The sequence below is a fragment of the Brassica oleracea genome, chromosome C3, assembly GCF_000695525.1.
Source record: "Brassica oleracea var. oleracea cultivar TO1000 chromosome C3, BOL, whole genome shotgun sequence".
Taxonomy (NCBI): Eukaryota; Viridiplantae; Streptophyta; class Magnoliopsida; order Brassicales; family Brassicaceae; genus Brassica; species Brassica oleracea.
In genome coordinates, this window is record NC_027750.1 from 13,834,273 (window position 1) to 13,854,632 (window position 20,360).

Sequence of the window (20,360 nt, forward strand, 5' to 3'; positions counted from 1 at the left end):
ATATGAGTCGTTTTCATTTTAAGAAATATACAATTCTATAACGTTATTTTTATTCTTTTTATTGGGTGCCGGTTTGCCCATGTTACAACTTTCATACCGATTCAGTCAGTCCGAAACGGATCGGTAAAAACTCCACTAGGGAGTCCGGGTTTTATATTCGAAATTTGATAAATGATTTGTGCCATTAAATAGATGTTAGTAACTTATTATGGGTATGCATATGTACTGGATAACCTAATTTTGGAACTCATTTACAAAACGTAGATGTTGATTTTACTCGTGTTATTGTTTTACACAAATCAATATTATTATTTTATTTGATGAGACATTATTTTACTTTACTTTTTTTTTTTGCTGAAAGAGACGTTATTTTTCTTATGTGTTATAAAAGCGAACAACATCTCCGTTTAAGTTCTAGTCAAATGATTTTTTATTTTATTTATAAAGGTTAAGTTCTACTCAAATGTTTTACATGACACTTCATACTTTTATATCTATACAAAAATCTGAGGACTAATATCGATCATAACTCATAAGCAATTGAAGTTATTAGAATATGCAAAGTTATATAACTCGAGTTGTTTCTTATTTTTAATTTTGTCGACAAGTCGAGCTGTTAATATTCTCAACGTACGGTCGTATCTTTTTTAAATAATGGCTGAGGTTTGGTTCACCGTATTAAGACCATATAAGCTCATTTACTTTATAATTAAATGATACCACCGTGAGGTAACGTGATTCGATACTAATTTATACACACCGAAACAAATAACTACAAAAACTAATAACAATGGTGAGCTTTATAAGACCGATTGGGTACAACCACTCATAATACGCACCCATTATATCCATTTTCTTATTAATTTAAGGAATGTATATTCCATAACGTTAGCATATTACACAATTAACATGTATCTAAGATTTAACTCATGATAAATAAAAACCAAGAAAGTCAATCTATGAAGGTTAAGTGGATATGATAGTTGATATCAAGATTCGAGTCATCTCATTAAACATGTTTATGTCACTATGAATGATTCCAATGCTAAAATATACTCCCTATGTTTCATAATAAGTGTAATTCTAACATTTGTTTTCTTGTTACACAAAAAGTGTCACTTTACGATTCCAATGCAAATTATATTTATTTTCAGCTGAAAATTAATTGTAAATTGTAGTGATTTTATAAATAATTTTATTTATCTCAAATACTATTGGTCAGAGATGTGTAATTAATAACAACTTACATATATCTCAGCCACTTTCTTAATCTATGTGAAAAAATATCAAAGTGACACTTATTCAGAAACAGAAGGAGTATTGTGTTCCACATATTTTGAAAATATTTAAATTTTCTATTATAAAAAATAAAGAAAAATATTTGTGATATTTAGATCCACCATCAAAGCGGTGTGAAATAAATTCACTTATTGGCCGACCCTAAATTTATTTTATGGCTTAACTGAACTGTTTACTAAATTTGTAAATATAGTGTCATCTCAAATTATTTTTATCCTCTGTTCAAAAAAATATCAATGATATATGTAATGAAGTAATGATGTAGTTAAAAGTTAACAACTCGATCTTTATATATTTAACGTTTCTTTTGAAATTATAAACATTAAATTTTAAAATTTATCTAAAATATATTTATTTATAGATTTATACTCTATTCGATCGATCCACTTGCACTGCATGTTTCTGAAGGTTTTAATATTGATTATAACATATACAAATCTGCCATGTGTAGAATAAAATTATTTATTTACCGGACATAATGTATTTACTTTATATGTTATCGTTATGTGCTTATTTTTAGTAACTGATCAAAATAACCGCTAAAGAACGAATACGTATGCTAGAAAAGACAATCGATGTTACTTAGGATATAATAAGTGTGATGCCTATGAAAGATCATTCAACGATCAAATCATAGTGAATTCATTTTGAGCCAAAAAGGGTACGTATAAGGTATAACAACTAAATGGTCATATAATCTTTAATATAAATCAAAGATGGAGGCCAGATACGCTCCACCGTATCTTCTCTCATGTCACATGCCAACGTCGATCTATGCGTTAATAATTTTTGAGCTGAATATAAAATAATATGGAAATTTACAAGTCAAATACTAAATACTCGCCGAATATGAATTGAATTACGCAATAGGTCTGTAAATGATGTATCGTCCAGTTTACATCCACAATCTTTTTTACTGTACGTAGTTTCTTCTTCAACATTGTAGGGTCAAAAGTTGTAATGATGATAAAGTTATGAATGTGTTAAAGAAGAGGAGGGGTCCTCTATAACATGGACGGTTGTGCTGAAGTTTAAAGAGACAAGATCTCGACTGAAGATCTATTCGACTGTGTATTTAGGGTTATTGAGACTTAAAGCATGTCTTCCCGACACATCGTGCATTGCAATTTCATGATCACTCCATTCGTAAACTTGTTTTTAGTCAACACCACGATCCTTTGACTATTGAGAATATTTTTAGTCAACACCACGATCCTTTGACTCTTGCTTCTCAATCCTTTTTTTCTATCCTATATTGAATGTATGAAAATTGCAATGTATAACCACCAAAAAATTATAATTCAATTTATAGCTAAAAGCTCTATTTTTCACTGTACCTCATTTATTTTATATAATATTATCATATTGTTTTTTATTGTAACCGGCAAAACTTACAAACAAAAAAAAATTAATAATTATTATGTTCCAAAAATGTGTCATGCCTATGCCTATTCGAGAGTCATACATCCTGTCACAATAATTTTTCTTCTTCTTATCTATTTCTTCCTCTCCCTTTTAGAGCACCTCCAGTGGAGGATTTTAGACTAGAATCCTTAGCACAATAATATTAAGATATTTGGTGGAACTCACATTTTGTTAAGGATTTGGTACTAAAAATCCTTAATTAAAGACTGATTGTTAGTGAATCCTTACACTATTCACGGGTCCCACGACACATGGCGACCCGCTGTTGGTTCCGTTTTAAATTTTTTTTTTTTAAGAACGGACAAAAAATAATAATAATAAAAAAATTCTAAAAAGTTTACCTATGATTCCGAGCCACCGAGAACACCATTGAATGTGCTCTTAGATCTCTGCTTCATTTTGATACGAGGAACACATAAACTTCCATCACATACAATCACCTCTACATGTACAACCGGCACATATATCATCATCATTTGTTATATCGCCGCCACCGTATTTATTCCCTTCCTCTTCGTCTCCTCACTTCCTCTCGCCGTCTCCTTCTTCATCAACTCGAGCACTAGTTTCTACAAATCAGATTATCTCATTCGCAATATACTATTTGTATTGTTCTATTCTATTTGGTGAAAGTAGAATATATATGTAGATGTACAGTAAATAAATATTTGTTATGTTTTGTTGTTGTATCATATTTGTGAAACGATCGGTTTATTCTTATTAATCAAAATTAAGCATTTACGAATGATTACATATTATGATTATATTATTGAAAGTTAAAAATGGCTTAAAGGTGTTGAATACTGTGAACTAGTAAAAACTATACAGTGGACTAGTGAAAACTATACTATTTATAAGAGTTTAAATTTATATTGTTTATCTATTTATACAGTGAACTAGTGTAAACTATACATTGGACTAGTGGAAACTATATTACTTATTAGGGTTTATATTTGGGTTCAGGGTTTAGTGATTGAGATTTAGAGGGTATGGAAGGTTAGAGGGTTTAATATTTAGGGTTGGGTTGGGTTCAGAATTTAACCAATATGTACTATGCTATTTATTTTGTTCCTTCTATTTGGGTTTATGGTTTATATTCGGATTTATGGTGTATATTAGAGTTTATATTTGTGTTTAAAGTTTAGTGTTTAGAGTTTATGGTTTAGTATTTAAGGGTTGGATGAGATTTAGACAGCGTTTAGTATTGAGAGGTAGAGATGAAATTGATGTTCTCTTCTATTTTGGTGATATAGAATATAATATTTGAGTCTTCTATTATTTTTTACCTTCTTCGTTGTGTTGTTCTCTACAGATAGATTTACAAGGTTGCTATATGGAATTGACCATTTATTCCAGCATGCATATTTTACACTATTCGTTTTACTATCTACAATAAAAATATTTTTGATAAATAACAGGGTGATGTGGCTACTTCTTCTTCATTCATATAAAATAATTTTAAATTGATCTTCACCATAGGTGATGTCATCCCGTCCAACACACAATTAACGGTTAACTACAAGAAGAAGGGGAACCGGATAATTATTTTCATAAATGGTAGATTCTACATTACGTCGAAATCATTGCTATGTACTTAATTCCTTTTTACTTTGGTTATTTGGCAAATTCTCCCTTTGAATGTATATAGTATTAAATTAATTTAAGTTCTGTCTAACTGATTTTCAAGGTAAAAAAAGCGACCCTAAATACCAAAAAATCCAGTAGCATATTTTAATTTTTGAGAAAAAATTTATGACAATTTTTCTTTTGTTGCTTCAGTTTTGTTGTTAAGCAACGTGAGTATGAAGGTATCCTAATATACTCCATCGTATGACCACACGGATATGGATTCATTATTTAAAATTTATTTGAATATTAAAAAAGAGAGTTTATCCATAGACTGTACTCTTCTCACGAATTAGTCTAAACTTTTTCTTAGGCCTGAGATATCACATGGTAATAAAAAAGCACACACACATTCGGTAACCAAATTAATATAATTGACTCATCATTAGTTATGTTAAGTGAAGAAACTTATTTCCAACTGCATTTAAAGATGAATATAGTTTTGATATAATATTTTGCAAATATAATTGTGAGATGCAAATATATGCGCATCGTTCAAGTATATATATATATATATATATATATATATAATTGTGATATATATATATATATATATATATATGTGCATCGTTCAAGTAGCTAGGAAGAGATTATTTTGGCGGTGCAATTCATACTTCAAACATGTCACTGTGTTGTGAAAAACAAGTTGTCAGTCAGGATCTGTTCCAAATGTTAAAGCTGTACACTTAAAACCTAAATAATTCCATTCATTCAAATAAAGTATTTGAAAATCGTTGATGTTGACAGTCGATTCATACACTATTTTATAAAATTGATCGTATAGTTATTCTTTATCACATAACTAACCTTATGTCATATCAATCATGATTTATCACATATCATATCATATATATATAGTTGTATGCAGGAGTAAAACGTGCAATATTAGTTTAAGAAATTGGAATTAGTATGAGGCGACCAATTTATTTGTTTATTTTTAAAATTAATAGAAATCTTGTCATAGCCTATCATGTTAACAAACAAAATAAATGTCATAGTCTTTGATCCAAAAAAAAAATGTCATAGTCCTTCACTGTCACTTTGTTGCGGTCCTTAAAAATAACAAAATGTGAAATTATCAACAACAAAAAGATTGAAATGAGAAGGACAATATGGAACCCATAGAGCAATAAGAGGGGATGGTAGTTGGAGGGGCTTTTGTGTTGCTAGTTGCTACTAGGCCTGGGACTTTTATACGATATCCGGATTCGATCTGAGATCCGATCCGAAAATCCGGATATCCGGAGAGGCCGAATCCGGATCCGGATAGTAAAATGTTGGATCCGTCAAACCCGAATCCGGATCCGCATATATTGATTTTTTAGTTCGGATATCCGGATCCGGATATATTGATTTTTTAGTTCGGATATCCGGATCCGTAAATTTTATTAATAATTATTTCAAAATAATAATATCTATATATAAAAACTAATTTTATTTAATAAATTTTTATTTTTATAATAGTATATATAATTTTATGTAAATTTTGTAATATTATACATAGAAATAATTAAAAACATTATTTTTTTTATTTTTAAATTATTGTTAATATTTTATATATATTAATATTATTTTTTATTTATTTTAAGGATCCAAATCCGGATCCGGATATCCGCGAACCCCGGATCCGGATAAGAATAGTAAAATTATGGATCCGCTGGATAAGGATCCGGATATCTTAAAATTATCCGGATACCCGATCCGTCCCAGACCTAGTTGCTACCATACTTTGGATACGTGTCATCCAGATAAAGAATGGGCGTGTCCTCCGGATAAAGAATGGTGCATGACCATGGGGAGGCAAATCTTTGACAGAGAATATATATATATATAATTTTTGATAAAAATGGTTAAAACCGAATCTATTAGAGAACCATACCTAATTTCTTCGATGGAAAATGTAGTCTATGACAGACCCTCTCCCGTATATTTATACGGACGGATTCACATCGTAGTGATCATAACAATGTACTGATTTAATAATTTAATTTTCGCGGCAGGAAGATTAAATCCGGAATGTTTTTGCATCCAAAATCCATCTATTACCGCTGGACCACAAGGTTCCACTCAGAGAATCGAGTGAATGTTTCCATGTCTTTTTCACTAATGCACAACCAAGTATACGATCAACGCCACTGCTACTTCATATTTAGGTTGTAAAACGGTTTTCAATGTATATTTAATGCTCTATATAGTATTGTACTTTAGCTGTATAAAATAATAAATTATGGATGTAAAAATATAAAGTATGACGGTTAGTCGTTTATCCAAACCAGACTTGATAAGTAATATTTCACAATACCAGATAAGTAAACAGTTAAATCATATTAAAACATTGAAAAAATTACATTTAAGTATAGATGATGTTAAATTTGGACTTATCACGGGTTTAATATTTAAAATTAATTGGTGATAACTGGATTGTTCCTAACCATTTATATATTAGTTCATTAATTATTCAACTACCGATGTGAAACTTCGTTTATTTATTAAGACCTTCTTTTACGCTCAAGCGTGGACAACCGTGGGAACAACATGCACATGGTGGTCCAACATCGAATGACTCTGATACCAAGTCAAAACTTAGGCTTATCAGGAGATTCTAACTTAAAACAAATGGATGATAAATAAATTGATCATAATTCTTTATATATTAGTTCATTAATTCCTTAACTACTAATAAGAGACTTTATTCGTTCATTAACAAATACAAGTCTAAGATACTATGGACTATACGGCTGCTTTTAACTTTTACCTTGAAGTTGAAAAGTTTTTCAAACATTTTATTTAGCAAGACTTTTTTCTTCTTGGTACAAATAGTTTCAAGTCATACAGATACAATGTGAAATACACAATGCAGTATATATGCGAAACAAAGTAAAAACAATAAATCATGTTCTTTTTGAATGTCCATTACTCCGTTCAAATGTGGTCTTTATCCAAGATCCTTTCAAATTAAAAAGGTTTACATATGTCCTAAATATTTGCAAACATAGGTTATCTTTTTTTAAAATTAAAGTAAATTTTATTTATCTTCCTGTGAAAAGAGGATATGGGGTGACTACATTACCAGCCGGAAACAGTGGCCTTAGGTTACAAGAAGCCGACAAAACAACAACAAAGCAAACAGAAGAACTAAGAGGGACGGCGTGGGTGAAAAGGCCAAAGGAAACTGAGCTTCCTGCGCTCCGATGAACACCGGTGGGGACCCCGGCGAATTCGCAACATCACAGATCCGGCTGTCCAAACCAGACCGACGCTCCTTCGACAATCGCTGTCATGATACACACACCGTTAGAGAGGTCCCGCGGCCACATATGCTGGAATCGATGGATCCAACGAAAAAAACTAGCCACCGCAAATATCGCCTTGCATCATCGTCGTTTCTAGTTCGAGGAGTCCGCGCTCTTCTTCACCAACAACCTGGAGGCGAGAGGTTTGTTTGTACGGGATTCAGTCGACTAGATTGAAAGAACTCGAAAATGGGATGACTAAAGACGTTTTATTAGATCTAATCAGAGGGCTACAAGGGTGACAAGAAATCAAGGAGGCAAACCGGAGCTCGTAGAGCTAACCGAAAGAGATACAAGCGATTGGAAGTAAAGAGATATGGAAACCCTAAATCTAGCCGCTTAGTATCTGTGTAAAAGTGTCGATCCCTTTCTTGTTGTTGCCTCATCTCCCTTTATAGGCTTTCCGTCCTTGTGTGCCCTAAATCTTGTCCCCTTTTGGGCCTTAACTTGAGAAGGCCGAGTATACGGGCCTTGGTGGAGTTCCTCCGAGCAGGGTGCTTTTGGTCGGCTCGGTCGTCGGCTAAAAGCACTCTAGGACCGAGCTGACAACTTTAATCGCTGAGCCGAGTAAGTTTGCAGCTTGTTGGGCTAGACCTTGTTATTCGATGGGCCTTGTGGAGGGATGTAATCCATCTCCTACAAGGTTGCCACACTAGAACGGAAACAGAGGTTGAAGAACCGCCATCCCCAAAGTCGCTCCATCGTTGATAGAAACCCTAACACAACCGGTACAAATCCCAAGCCCCAATACCTAACTAGCAGAACGGCTTTCTTTCTGTCGTCCTCTAACAGATCGATGAAGCCAAGGTTCCAACGAGTTACCAGGACTGTCGAGTCATCGTAGATGTCCCCACACCAAGAGACCTTGTCGGTTCACCGAAAAGAGGGGAAGAGTGGCCTTCCAAATCTCTAAGAAAGAACACCACCAACGGATGAGCTTATTCAGGTTATGAATATTTTATTCGGGGTGTGTGCGGGTTATGAATATTGTATGTAGGACGGATGCGGATTGGTGGATTTTGGATCGCGGGTACCCGCTAATCCGCAATTGTTTTAAAAAAATATAAAATTAAACATAAAATTAAAAAAGTCTTTTTTGTGAAAAGGTAAATATTTTTTTAAGAAACAGGATTTAATTTTTTTTTTAAATTATATAAAAATGTAATTACAAATATATCATTTATATTATTTTTTACATAAATCAAATTAAATAATTATTTTTTAAAAAAAATATAACCCGTGGGACCCGTGGATTACCCGCAAAATTAAGCGGGACAGGTGCGGGTAAAATTTTATTTGATCGCGGATGTGTGGGTCAAATTTTTTTGACAAAAAAAAGAATTGCAACCCGCGGAGCGGGCTTGACCCGCAACCCAGGCCTAACTGTCCACTAGTATATGATGTAGATAGAAGGATTTGACAAAAAGTCAAAATTAAAGGCTTTTAAAAACAAAAGTAAAACAAAACAAATTACATAAAAATTACATCCAATAACAATATGATACAAAATGGCGGGCATAGGCAGCAGCGATAAATCGTGGTGTGGGTGTAAGAAGTGGAGGTTATCGTGTGTGTGGCGGGCTATGTGCAGCAACGGTAAACCCCGAGCATTGGCATGTGCTTATTTCTAAAGTTTGATGAGCTGATATATTTCAGATTTGAGTGTAGTAGTTAATCGTTATTCTCGGGTTTAGATGTGGTTTTAGTTTTTATGTTTTGATTCCGTAAGTCACCTTCTAGTTGCAGCTTTCATGTGGGCTCTTGCTTCTGGGGCTATTTCGTTAGGCCGTCAGCTTACGTACGAACTCTTGTATTTTACCTTGGAATGAATATCAAACCATTGCCGGAAAAAAAAAATAAGATACGCAATATGACACGTCACATCGAGTTGCATGAATCAACAAAGCCTACGACACAGAACGCAAAATACAAATAAGGACGATGAATCTTTTAATCTGTGGTCCGGCGCTTTTTTTTTTACTAATCACTATTTCAGTCAGGATCATCTCAAATTATTTTGAAATTCTATATAAATTTTAAATATAAAAAAATTTTAATGCATAAATAAACACATTAACAAATAACTTGATTAAACAAATTTAATGATCAAATAAACACATTAACAAATCAAATTTAATTTAATTAAACAATTAGACAACTAGATTTTAGTTTAAAACTAATTTAAGCACTAAGAAAACAGATAGACCCATGTAATCGTTTCTTTGAATTATTGATTTATTATAATCAGTTTCTCATCAAATCTTTAATAACTAAGATAATTAAAAAAAGGAAAGAAAGTGAGAAACTCTTACCATAACATTTCTAATGAATAACTTTCAAAAACATATTACACTTTATCGTTTTAATTGGTTCAACTTTTTATTTAAAATGTAATATTTAATTTAAGATATATATAACCATTTTCTATGCTAGATACTCTATCTTGATTGGTAGAGTTGATGACAAAGTAGTAATATTATGTATAGAATTAGTATTCTCTCTTCATGTAATTAATAATTTGATTGGTAGAGCAGCTGATGATTTATATATAAAATTATCATATAAAATTAGTATATGATATATAATTTGTTTATTTCTGAATAATATATATATATATATATATTATATTTTTAATATATATATATACATATATATTAATTTTTATTTTTAGTTGACAATAATGAATTATATTTAATATATATATATATATATAAATGTGAAATATTTGTATTTTAAAATCTAAATTTTGAATATATAAATTTATTTTTGGATATAAATATAATTTGTGATATTATAAGATAATATAAATTAAATTTATTGAAATTTTTTTAAATTCATATATTCTAAATGCAAATGTTTTACCAAAAAAATCATATAAAAACATTGGGTAAAGACCATTTGGAGAGCACATCTAAATCCTATTATAAATGATTGCCTAAATATTGTTGATTAATTGTATGCTTATAAAGATCATAATAATTATGCTAATGATCTCCCACAAGTTGATGCTCTAAGAAATGAAGGGCTTGTTAAATTAACAAGTTACAAAATAGAGTACTTAGTCATGGAGTTTTTTTTGTTTTTTTGAAACTTAGTTGTGGAGTTATAATTATTAAATTTTAAAGTGTATGTATATGCATAAACCTCCAACAGAACCCTTTTTTTTTTAGTTTTGCCAACCCTTTTTTTTTGTTCAACATCATATATTAATAATTAAAAGGAGAAAACAATGGGCTAATCAGGCCCTAGAGTTTACACCCAAATGAGAAGCAAGTTGGGCTTTCGCTAGCTGGTCCACAGGCCCATTGGCCGTACGGGAAATGAAAACAACGAAGCAAAAAACAAAAGGCGAAGAGGTTGAAAAGATAAGGGAGTCGATGTCTGATAGCAGTCCGTAGAGTTCCATCGTCGATGATTTCCTGTTGATTGCTTGGGCAATCACTTGAGAATCTGTTCTGAGACAGATGTGGGAGTAATTGAGAGAAGCCGCGTGGAGTAGGGCATCTCTGATTGCGATGGCTTCAGCCATGCATGGGGGAGGCGACATGATCTTGTGCTGATGAAGATCTAGCAATCTCCAGGCCTGATTGATCAGAGAAGATCCAGGCGAGACCAGCCGAGTTGGAGTCTGATTTCCAAGCCGCGTCCGTGTTGCAGAAGATTGTAGCTGTCGGAATAATTGGCGGTGGCGTCGGGGGTAACTGTTTGAGGGCAGCAGAGGGGAGAGATGATTGGGCTGATTCCCATTCTCTCATGGCGCAGATCGATTGTACCACAACGTCCTGTGGAGTAGTGGATCTGGAATCAAATATGAGTTTGTTCCTCGTGGTCCAGAGATGCCACGAGATCCAAGGGAAGACATTACCCACGATCCCATAGGGAGGTAGGTTCTTCTGAAGGTACGAGCTTTGGAGTGCAGCGGCAAAGGTTGTAGCTTGGGGGAAATCGTTGTGTGAAGAACAGATGCTCCTACGTCTCCACGGCTCGACATCGGTAGCAGAGGGTATTGGTGAGCATTCCTCTCTTTTGTAGATTCTCTCCCGTAGATATCGCATTATGTAAGACTTTCCATAAGAAGATCTTTATTTTTGGCAGTAAAGGAGGGTTCCAGAGATTCTTCTTCCAGTCCCAGTTTACAAGACGTGGGTTTGTTAGAGCTCGGGGCTTGGAGGTGATCAAGGCGTTATATCCCGACTTCGCTGAATATACTCTACTCCTATTGAGTGGCCAGACGTAGGCATCTTGAGAGGTCAAGATACTCGGTCGGAGCGACATGATATGCAATGTGAGTTCAGGCATCAGGTTGTCTATGCGGGCTCGATTTCATTCTCTAGTTTCTCTTGTTAGAATATCTGAGACCATAAGATCCATGTCTTGTTGTAGGACGGGGCCCTGGAATCTCAGCTATGCGTTTGGTTTGATCCAGGAGTCCAGCCAGAGGCTTGTTGTCTCTCCATTGCCTATAGCTTTACCTAGGTGCTGTATGAGGAGGTCTCGGCCATGGAGGATGTCTCTCCAACCGTGTGAGATGGCTGATGAAGTTGTGATCTTCAGAAAGGATGTCTTGTGACATTATTTGCCCAAGATGATTCGGGAAAAGAGGCAGGTGGGCGCAGTGAGTAGTCTCCAAGCTATTTTCGCCAGAAGAGCTTGATTAAAGGTTTGTATATCACGGAAGCCTAGCCCTCCTTCACTCTTAGGCATCGTAAGCTTGTCCCAGGAGACCCAACAAATTTTTATCTCACCAGCCTTCGCGTCCCACCAGAATCTGGTAAGTTCCGATTGTATTCTCTTACAAAGGTTTACTGGGAGTAGGAAGCATGTCATAGGATAGGTAGGAACGGCTAAGAGAACTGATTGTAGCATTATTGCTTTCCCTGCAGTGGAGAGGAATTGTGTAGACCATCCAGTTTCTGCCAGTCCTTTAAAACAACTATCTGTGGGCGTTAAAACTGCATGTGGTTATATGATAGTCTTTTATGTAAACCTCCAACAGAACTTTTTTTTTTAGTTCTCCCTATATTATTTAAATCTATCATCTTCTTATCTTAATCCCACAAAAAGTCTTTGGTGGAGAAAACAAATCCATTAAAATCTTCATATAGATTTCTTTTATTATTTTATCCATTAGTACCAAAGTCCCTCTCTCTTTCTCGTTGTCTTCTTAGCAATAGAATTATACTTTAATTCCTCAAAACTTGCTTGGTCCGTAACTCAAAGCTAGATGCAGTTTTAATTTTATTTTCCTTTTCGAATATAACCCCCGTTTTTACTTCCCCTCCATTTGCAAGCTCATAGACAACTCTCACTATAGAGAATTAATCTTATAAGAAAAGGAACACAAAACAAACCAATGGGTGTGGTAACAGAGTCACAGTTCCATGTTTTGGCGGTTGATGATAGTTTCTTTGATCGGAAAATGATAGAGAGATTGCTGCAAAAGTCTTCCTGTCAAGGTAAACAGAACAAAAAGAAGCTAAAATTTTTCATATAAAGAAAAGAGAGAGAGAAGATTCTAAAAAGCTTTATGTTGTTCGTATGTTTGCAGTAACTACAGTTGATTCAGGCTCTAAAGCTCTCGAGTTTCTTGGTTTGAGAGAAAGCAATCAGAATGACGACCCAAATGCTACCTCTACATCACCTGTAACTCATCAGATTCAACTGAGTTTATTTCGCGTTTAGGTTTCGTTTTATTGAAGTTTGTTTGTGACTTTGTGCAGGAAGTTGAAATAAATCTTATAATTACAGATTACTGTATGCCTGGCATCACTGGTTATGATTTGCTCAAGAGAGTTAAGGTACTTCTTGTTCTTGTTTTTTTTTTCTTGGACTCAATTGGGTTGCTGTCTTTTCCATCTCTGGAAAATTCGTTTTCCAGAAAAAGAAATAAAGATGTTCTCTTTACTAGTATTAATTTAGAATGTCAATGGTGAAAATATCTTTGGAATATTATTCCCACTCTCTTAAACTTTAGTTATTTATTTATATGATATATATTGTATAATAAGAGAACAATATAATGATTTTCTGAGAGACATCTACTATATATGCTTTGTGTAGGAATCAGCTGCATTTAGAAGGATTCCCGTTGTAATAATGTCATCTGAGAACATTCCTGCTAGAATCTCCAGGTAAGCCTCTGTTTCTTTGACTCTTCTTGATTTGTGAAATTGGGTTAGTATAATTACTTGAACAACAAGTCTTTAAATTTTTGACCTAGAGGAACAACAATGTAGTTTTCTTGCAATGTATCTGGTATTTTGGTACTGATATAATGTCAATGGACAACAGATGTCTGGAAGAAGGAGCTGAGGAGTTTTTCTTGAAACCAGTAAAGTTAGCTGATCTCACCAAGTTGAAATCTCATATGATGAAAACCAAGTTGAAGAAAGAAAGTGAAAAACCAGCAGAAGAAGTGAAACCGGAGATAGAAGAAGAAGAAGAATCGCCAGTGATTGAAATCTTGACTCTCCATCAAGAACTTGAATCCGAACAACAAGAACCAATGTTGACTAATAATAAGAGGAAAGCAATGGAAGAAGTGATATCTACTGGTCGATCACGTCCTAAATACAATGATATCACAACATCAGTCTGACTGGGTGTGATCTGATAAGTTTTTTCTCAAAACTTTGCTTCAGAGTTTTTGTTAGGTTATTTGTAGGAATGCTTCTTCTGGTAATTACAGGGTTGCCATAAAAATGAAGAGGGGGGGGGGGATATATATAGGTAGATGATGATAAAGTACTATTATCGAGCACAAGATGGCGTATTTTCAGCACGTCTGAAATGTATATCATCACAAACTAGCAAATATATAATAACAATTCGGGTTAGCCTTAAAATCACAAAAGGATTTCAAGGTTCTTTCTCCAATAAACCATATCATCTCTGCAAAATTGTATACAACAAATCCGAAAAGCAACTCAGAAACCTTAAAAATCTCAATGAAAAGCAGAGAGAGAGCGGAATAACATGCCATTGCCTCCAACTTCCTATGCCCACTAGGACCCCATTCATAGCATTATTATTTTTTCAAAGAATTAGACCATTTCCAATCCATTTTTATATTTATTTCTAATTTTTTCCTTGAATTCTCTATTTCAAGGAAAAATATAGAGACGTAAGTTGGAGATTCTTTTATAGGCGATTTGATTGGACGTTTATTTTTATTACAATTTGTTAATACGATTTATTTGTTACACCTTCGTTTAATCTGATTCTCTCCGTTATGGACTAATGTCATAATGGGCTTCTTCTTTCTAATAGTTTAATGTCACTCTCTAAGTGGGCTTTTACTAGACAACAATAGAAGGGGTCCCGAATATTGAAAGAAAACAAACTACGTCTCGGGAATGATTGGTTCGTTGGGGAAATGTCGGTTAGCTCATCATAGATGACATTAATTTTTTTAATAATTAGCCTTTGGGTAAGGTTGATATAAAAGTTTGGGACGGGTCTTCACTTTTAAGCTCGAATTTATTGGTCGAACACGGACGTGTCACCTAACACTCTTCTAGCTGGCCAGAAAGAGACGGGGTGAAAAGTATATATGGTGATGTATTATTGGTCTGAAGATCCCCGCATGTGTCACGTGTGGAATATACATTCATATTTCTCTCCTCCCTTCACTCTTCATCCAAACAGATCGAACTCGCGAAACTAAAGATAGAAATGGCTATGCCTTTGGAAATGGCAATGTATCTGACGAAGACCGTGTGGTTTGCTCTGAGCGGTTGGATTTTCACGTGTTTGTGTATCGCTGACGAAATTGCTGGTTCTCTTAGAAACCGAGAATCGTCCCTCTCCATGTCGGATGATTGATTCAAGATTCAAGATTCAAGATTCTTCATGCTTTCCATGAACTATCACCATTTCCTCCTCAGAGATTTGTTTCTTTTTTTTAATGGCGATGAGTCTATAAACCCTATAATTGAAGGGTTTGTGTTTATAAAGGAGGGAGATATATAAGGTCATTGTTTGCTCCATGTAAAGTGGAGTTTGATATATATATATATATATATAATACTTCTCAATTTGTCTGTGTTCTGTTGATTTGAGAGAATTATGTTGGTCTTTTGGTAAATTTTGATACTCTTTTCTAATCTCTGTTTCCAACTGAGTTTTACTTAGTACGTAATTGTGTGATTAATGATATGCGAATTTCGACCCTACTTTTTGGTTACATTCCAGTGAGACTAAGATGATTTTGGACCTTTGGTAGAGAATGATTCAGATCCTCATTACAAGACCAGATCAACTTGCAGATTATTCGCTGGTGAGTGACGGTACCCATAGGCCATAGCTTTACCTTTTAAAGTGATAAGATCATAGACATCGCGGTTGTAATGATTCAATTGGTTCCAGTGTGTAACGAAGATGATTAAGTGAATATAGCAACCATTTTTTGTACAAGTCAGTAGTTAAAACTTTGAAATATTATTTACAAATTTAGCGCGTTATTTACGGAACTTAACAAAAAAAAATCTTTCTTTACGGAACTTAACAAAAAAAAAAATCTTTCTTTACGGATAAGTTATTAAGCTTTATAAAAACAGAGTATTAAGTTTCTTCTTGCGCCCATCTTGCTTTTTCTTTATATTTGTTTTTTGGCTAATTATTCTTTTATACTTTTATAAAAACAGAGTATTAAGTATTTGTTATCATTTTATTATTTATTTATTTTATAAAAGACAAAAGGCAAAGTAGCAATGAGTGTGGCTTGTGCAATAGCGTTTCGTGTTTATTTTCATATAACATAAAGTATCAGCGCAGAGCTCCATTATTCTAGACAATTGTAATCATATTCCAACTTTTACGTCGTATGTTCTAATAATTTTTATACTGGTTATACTTATACTTATACACACACATGTATATGTGACTTCTAATGGTAAATTGTTATTTAAGTCTAGAATCTACACCAAATCAACTAGAAGTTAGTTGATTATTGACTTTTAATGGATAACCAAATTATTTTCTTGTTTACATTTTAAAATTTCCGTTCTGGATTGGAGACTAAAAAATGTTAATTTAAATCTTAGTTACAAAAAGATTGTTAAACTAATCTTCTTTCCATAGTCAGTGTTTTACTTGTTGATATCGAATATTATTCTGCGACATTTCCGCTAAGCTCGGTCCAAATTAGAAGTAACTAGCAGAATATAAAGTTACTTAAACAGGTTTTTGCATATCATAATCTTTTCGATTATAGAATAAAACATGTTAAATCAGTATTCTTTCCATTTTACATTCTAAATTTTGAATATTATTTTGCCACATTTCCATCAAACCTTTACTTATTTTTGTATATTTTGTCAAAAAAAAAATTCTTATTTTTTCTAAGTTTTTGCTAATTTATTTTATAATTTCTTATATACTCAAATAGACAAAATGTATGGTAATACTGTATGTTGTCTATTTCTCTTTAAAGAATATTTAAGTGCAAGTCTTTGGCCAAATTCAAATTTAGAAACTAAGCAATTTTTGAGGATCTTGACACTTTACAACACATGTTTACTTTTGAATTTGATTTCTTAAATTAAGCTCTAAAAATAGAATCAAATAAATACTTTCCGTAATTATCTCCAATAAAATTTAAATATTGATACCGTAAAATAAACATCACACCATCGTCTTCTTTAGTGATTTCACCATCTTCCACCACCAACTTACCTAGACAGCTCCTTTCCACCTATTATCTCTCTAACTTCTTCTCTTTTGTATTCTCCGACAAAGCATAACACACAAGAGACCTAGACAAGAGTGCTTGAACTAAAACAACATCGACGCCATTATGGGTTCCTCTGCTTCTAAAACCACTTCTTCTTCTTCGTGTTGCTCGGCGTCAACTTCACCTCCGGTGACGAAACTCAACTCCAAGGTCCCATCGCCGTTGTCGCCTGCCAGGGTTCCTAAAGCTTTCTCATTTCCGATGCCGTCGGTTCATCATCCACCGGCTAAAGAAGGCGACACGCACCACCTCGTCTCTCTCAAGTCCACCACTTACGGTTCTCTTCACATCACCGATCTCGACGGAGCCTCCAACAGACAAACATTGCCTCATATCTCCCTGTCCGGGAATAACAATAACAAGAAGATACCTGAACCAGAGGAGTCACGCGACTCGTTATCTCCTGACTCAGTGATTAACACATGGGAGCTCATGAACGACCTTGACGACGACTATTTGGATAACGGTAACGGTAAGCATGATTACTGTGCATTAACAGTAAATTATCAAAAAAGATTTGTTTTAGCCTCCAAATTTTAAAAAGTTATTCAATATACGTGCATTAACAGTAAGTTATCAAAAAGATTTTATTAATATTAACCTAAAATATGTTTATGGTCTCTTTGATCTCAGATTCGGTTCTATCTTTCTCTGCACTCACCGCGGATCATGACGTTGGTGTTAATGGGTCTGCCATGAAACCGGACGACTCTTACGAGTTCGTGAGAATCGAAGAATATGACGAAGATTGGATACCACTGCCTTCTAAAACTAAGCAGCCTCTGTGGAAGCATTTGGCTGAAGAATCGTTTCTCTCTGATTTGGATCCTAACATCATCTCATCTTACAAGAGAGCATTGTCTTCAAAACAACTAGGTAAAGACACGAGACAAACCAGTTTACTAGAATCTGCACGTTTGAGTTCTAGGTCTTTGGAAGAGCAAGAGAAACCAAGACTGTCTGAAACAGAGAAGGATGAGAACAAGATAGTATTATACTTCACTAGCCTCAGAGGAATTCGAAAGACTTATGAGGATTGCTGTTACGTAAGGATGGTATTGAGAGGGTATCAGGTTGCGGTAGAGGAACGTGACATCTCAATGGAGTCCAAATATAGGAGAGAGCTTCAGATTGCACTAGGAGAAGAGAAACCGGTTTGTTTGCCTCAGGTGTTCGTAAGAGGAGTCCACATTGGTGGAATGGAGGAGATCAAGAAACTCAACGATGGAGGTGAACTGGGAGAGATGTTAAAAGGGCTTCCTGTTTGTGAATCACTGGGAGCTTGTGAATGCTGTGGAGATGCAAGGTTTGTGCCGTGTACTAGTTGTGGCGGTAGCACCAAAGTGTTTGAGGAACAAGAAGATGCGTTTAAGAGATGCAACGGATGCAATGAGAATGGATTGGTACGTTGTAAGAAATGTTGTCTCTAGTGAGTGGGTTCGGTTGATTGATGTTGATGTGAAGAGAAGACAAAACATTTAGGGATATGCTTGTGAGTTTAGATATGTTTTGCTTGGTTGTGTTCTTTGTACATTGATATAGTAACCGACTTAAAGGCTCATTGATATCCTTTTAGGCCACAATTGTTTTCTTCACATTGATGTTTGTATTTTCTTCAGCTTGGTTCTTGATTAACTTTGGTTTCATCTATGTCTTGAAATAGCAATGCGTTTGGTAATCTCGTTTTGTTTATATCACGACCGGATTTGAGCACAGCCGGGTAAAACATTAGCTTTGCTCCCCCTCCACAAAAAAAAATTTTAGAAGTTTTTTACATAGAAATAAGCTTCTAAATTCCGAAAAAGTTTTTTGCCCCAAAATCTATATTCTTAGCACCCTTAATTTGTAGGCAACAATATGTATCATGTCTTATGTAAGAAGCAATAAACTTTGTGTTTCTTGTGGTTGTAAACCAAAAAAGTATATATATTGTATTAGTTCGTGGTTCGTAAAAAAAAAAAAAAAAGCTTGGTCAAAACAATGGTCAACTATGGAAGGTGGTCGAACCTGGCTGATTCATGTTTGACCCATGAGTTGACTTTCTCTGCTTCACGGCCAAGTCTTTGCTCCTCCAATCTCGCTGCCTTAAGCTGACTCTCTTGCTCCTTCACGGAGAACGTGCTTGCGTCCGATAGAAATTTGTCATCGCCTGTTGGCAAGCTACGGTCACCGTTGTTGCCCGTGGTACTTTCATAGGTATCTGGATGGCGAGAGCAGCACAAGTTTGAGCCCATGTGGATCAAACTAAATATTTGATGGAATTAACTACGGAAAGAACTTATAAGATTGAAAGAAAAAAATTATTTTTAAAGACTGAAATTCGAGAACAAATGAGAGAGAGGGCCAGAGGGGATTGGTTAGTGTTGGACCAGGACGTGTTATCTGCTGAATATTAGTGGTTCGAGAAAAGATGAAAACTTGCCTCACTTTTTTTTTTATAAATTTGTGAATTGGAGTATGACATCAGTAATAAAACAAAAAAATTTGTATACTATATTTATTGTCATTGACTATTCGTTAAGACTCTAGTGGGTACTACTATATGGAACGAAGTAACGAGGTGATAAAGAAATATCGCCAAATTAGAAGCGTATGAATCAGTAGTCAAAAATACTTATTCGTTTATTTATTTTAATTGATTCAAAATTTACATAATTTATAAATTCAAATAAAAATATCTAATTTTGAAAACTAGTATACGTGTTTTGCTTAATTTTATTAAATATTTATGTTTTACTCGGATTTGAAATTTTTAATAAAGAAATTAATTCAAATCCACTAAAATTTATTGTCTAATCAAACTTACTAATAAATTAATATTATTAAATAATATATATAGTTTGAATTATGATTTATGAATTATAAAACCAACACCACATTATTTCAACAGAATTTAAAATATCATAGAACTAATAACATTAAATTTAATTTTGATTTTAAAATCCATTAAACACACTAAATAACATCATTAAAGTTACACATGA

At 33.9% G+C, this 20,360-nt stretch overlaps 3 protein-coding genes across 3 annotated transcripts; 2 read left to right on the forward strand and 1 right to left on the reverse strand.

Annotated features, from left to right (window-relative positions):
- The first annotated feature begins 12,558 nt into the window (after positions 1-12,558).
- Positions 12,559-14,469, forward strand: LOC106328395 (two-component response regulator ARR8-like). The gene is made up of 5 exons (XM_013766831.1): positions 12,559-13,099; positions 13,192-13,286; positions 13,364-13,441; positions 13,704-13,774; positions 13,935-14,469. The coding sequence occupies exons 1-5, from the start codon at positions 12,997-12,999 to the stop codon at positions 14,239-14,241; spliced, it is 654 nt and encodes a 217-aa protein (XP_013622285.1). The 5' UTR covers positions 12,559-12,996; the 3' UTR covers positions 14,242-14,469.
- A 2,681-nt stretch (positions 14,470-17,150) lies between these two features.
- Positions 17,151-18,822, forward strand: LOC106328394 (uncharacterized protein At5g39865-like). Its single transcript, XM_013766830.1, has 2 exons — positions 17,151-17,848; positions 18,010-18,822. The coding sequence occupies exons 1-2, from the start codon at positions 17,440-17,442 to the stop codon at positions 18,804-18,806; spliced, it is 1,206 nt and encodes a 401-aa protein (XP_013622284.1). The 5' UTR covers positions 17,151-17,439; the 3' UTR covers positions 18,807-18,822.
- Positions 17,779-19,780, reverse strand: LOC106328396. The gene is made up of 2 exons (XM_013766832.1): positions 19,384-19,780; positions 17,779-17,861 (listed from the first exon to the last, which is right to left on the reverse strand). The coding sequence occupies exons 1-2, from the start codon at positions 19,608-19,610 to the stop codon at positions 17,807-17,809; spliced, it is 282 nt and encodes a 93-aa protein (XP_013622286.1). The 5' UTR covers positions 19,611-19,780; the 3' UTR covers positions 17,779-17,806.
- Positions 19,781-20,360: the final 580 nt, after the last annotated feature.

Coding starts and splice junctions, on each gene's coding strand:
- LOC106328395 (XM_013766831.1), top strand. CDS start 12,997: ATGGGTGTGGTAACAGAGTCACAGTTCCATGTTTTGGCGGTTGATGAT. Junction 13,100..13,191: donor GCAAAAGTCTTCCTGTCAAG/GTAAACAGAACA, acceptor GTATGTTTGCAG/TAACTACAGTTGATTCAGGC. Junction 13,442..13,703: donor ATTTGCTCAAGAGAGTTAAG/GTACTTCTTGTT, acceptor TGCTTTGTGTAG/GAATCAGCTGCATTTAGAAG.
- LOC106328394 (XM_013766830.1), top strand. CDS start 17,440: ATGGGTTCCTCTGCTTCTAAAACCACTTCTTCTTCTTCGTGTTGCTCG. Junction 17,849..18,009: donor CTATTTGGATAACGGTAACG/GTAAGCATGATT, acceptor CTTTGATCTCAG/ATTCGGTTCTATCTTTCTCT.
- LOC106328396 (XM_013766832.1), bottom strand. CDS start 19,610: ATGGGCTCAAACTTGTGCTGCTCTCGCCATCCAGATACCTATGAAAGT. Junction 17,862..19,383: donor GTCAAACATGAATCAGCCAG/GTTCGACCACCT, acceptor GTTAATGCACAG/TAATCATGCTTACCGTTACC.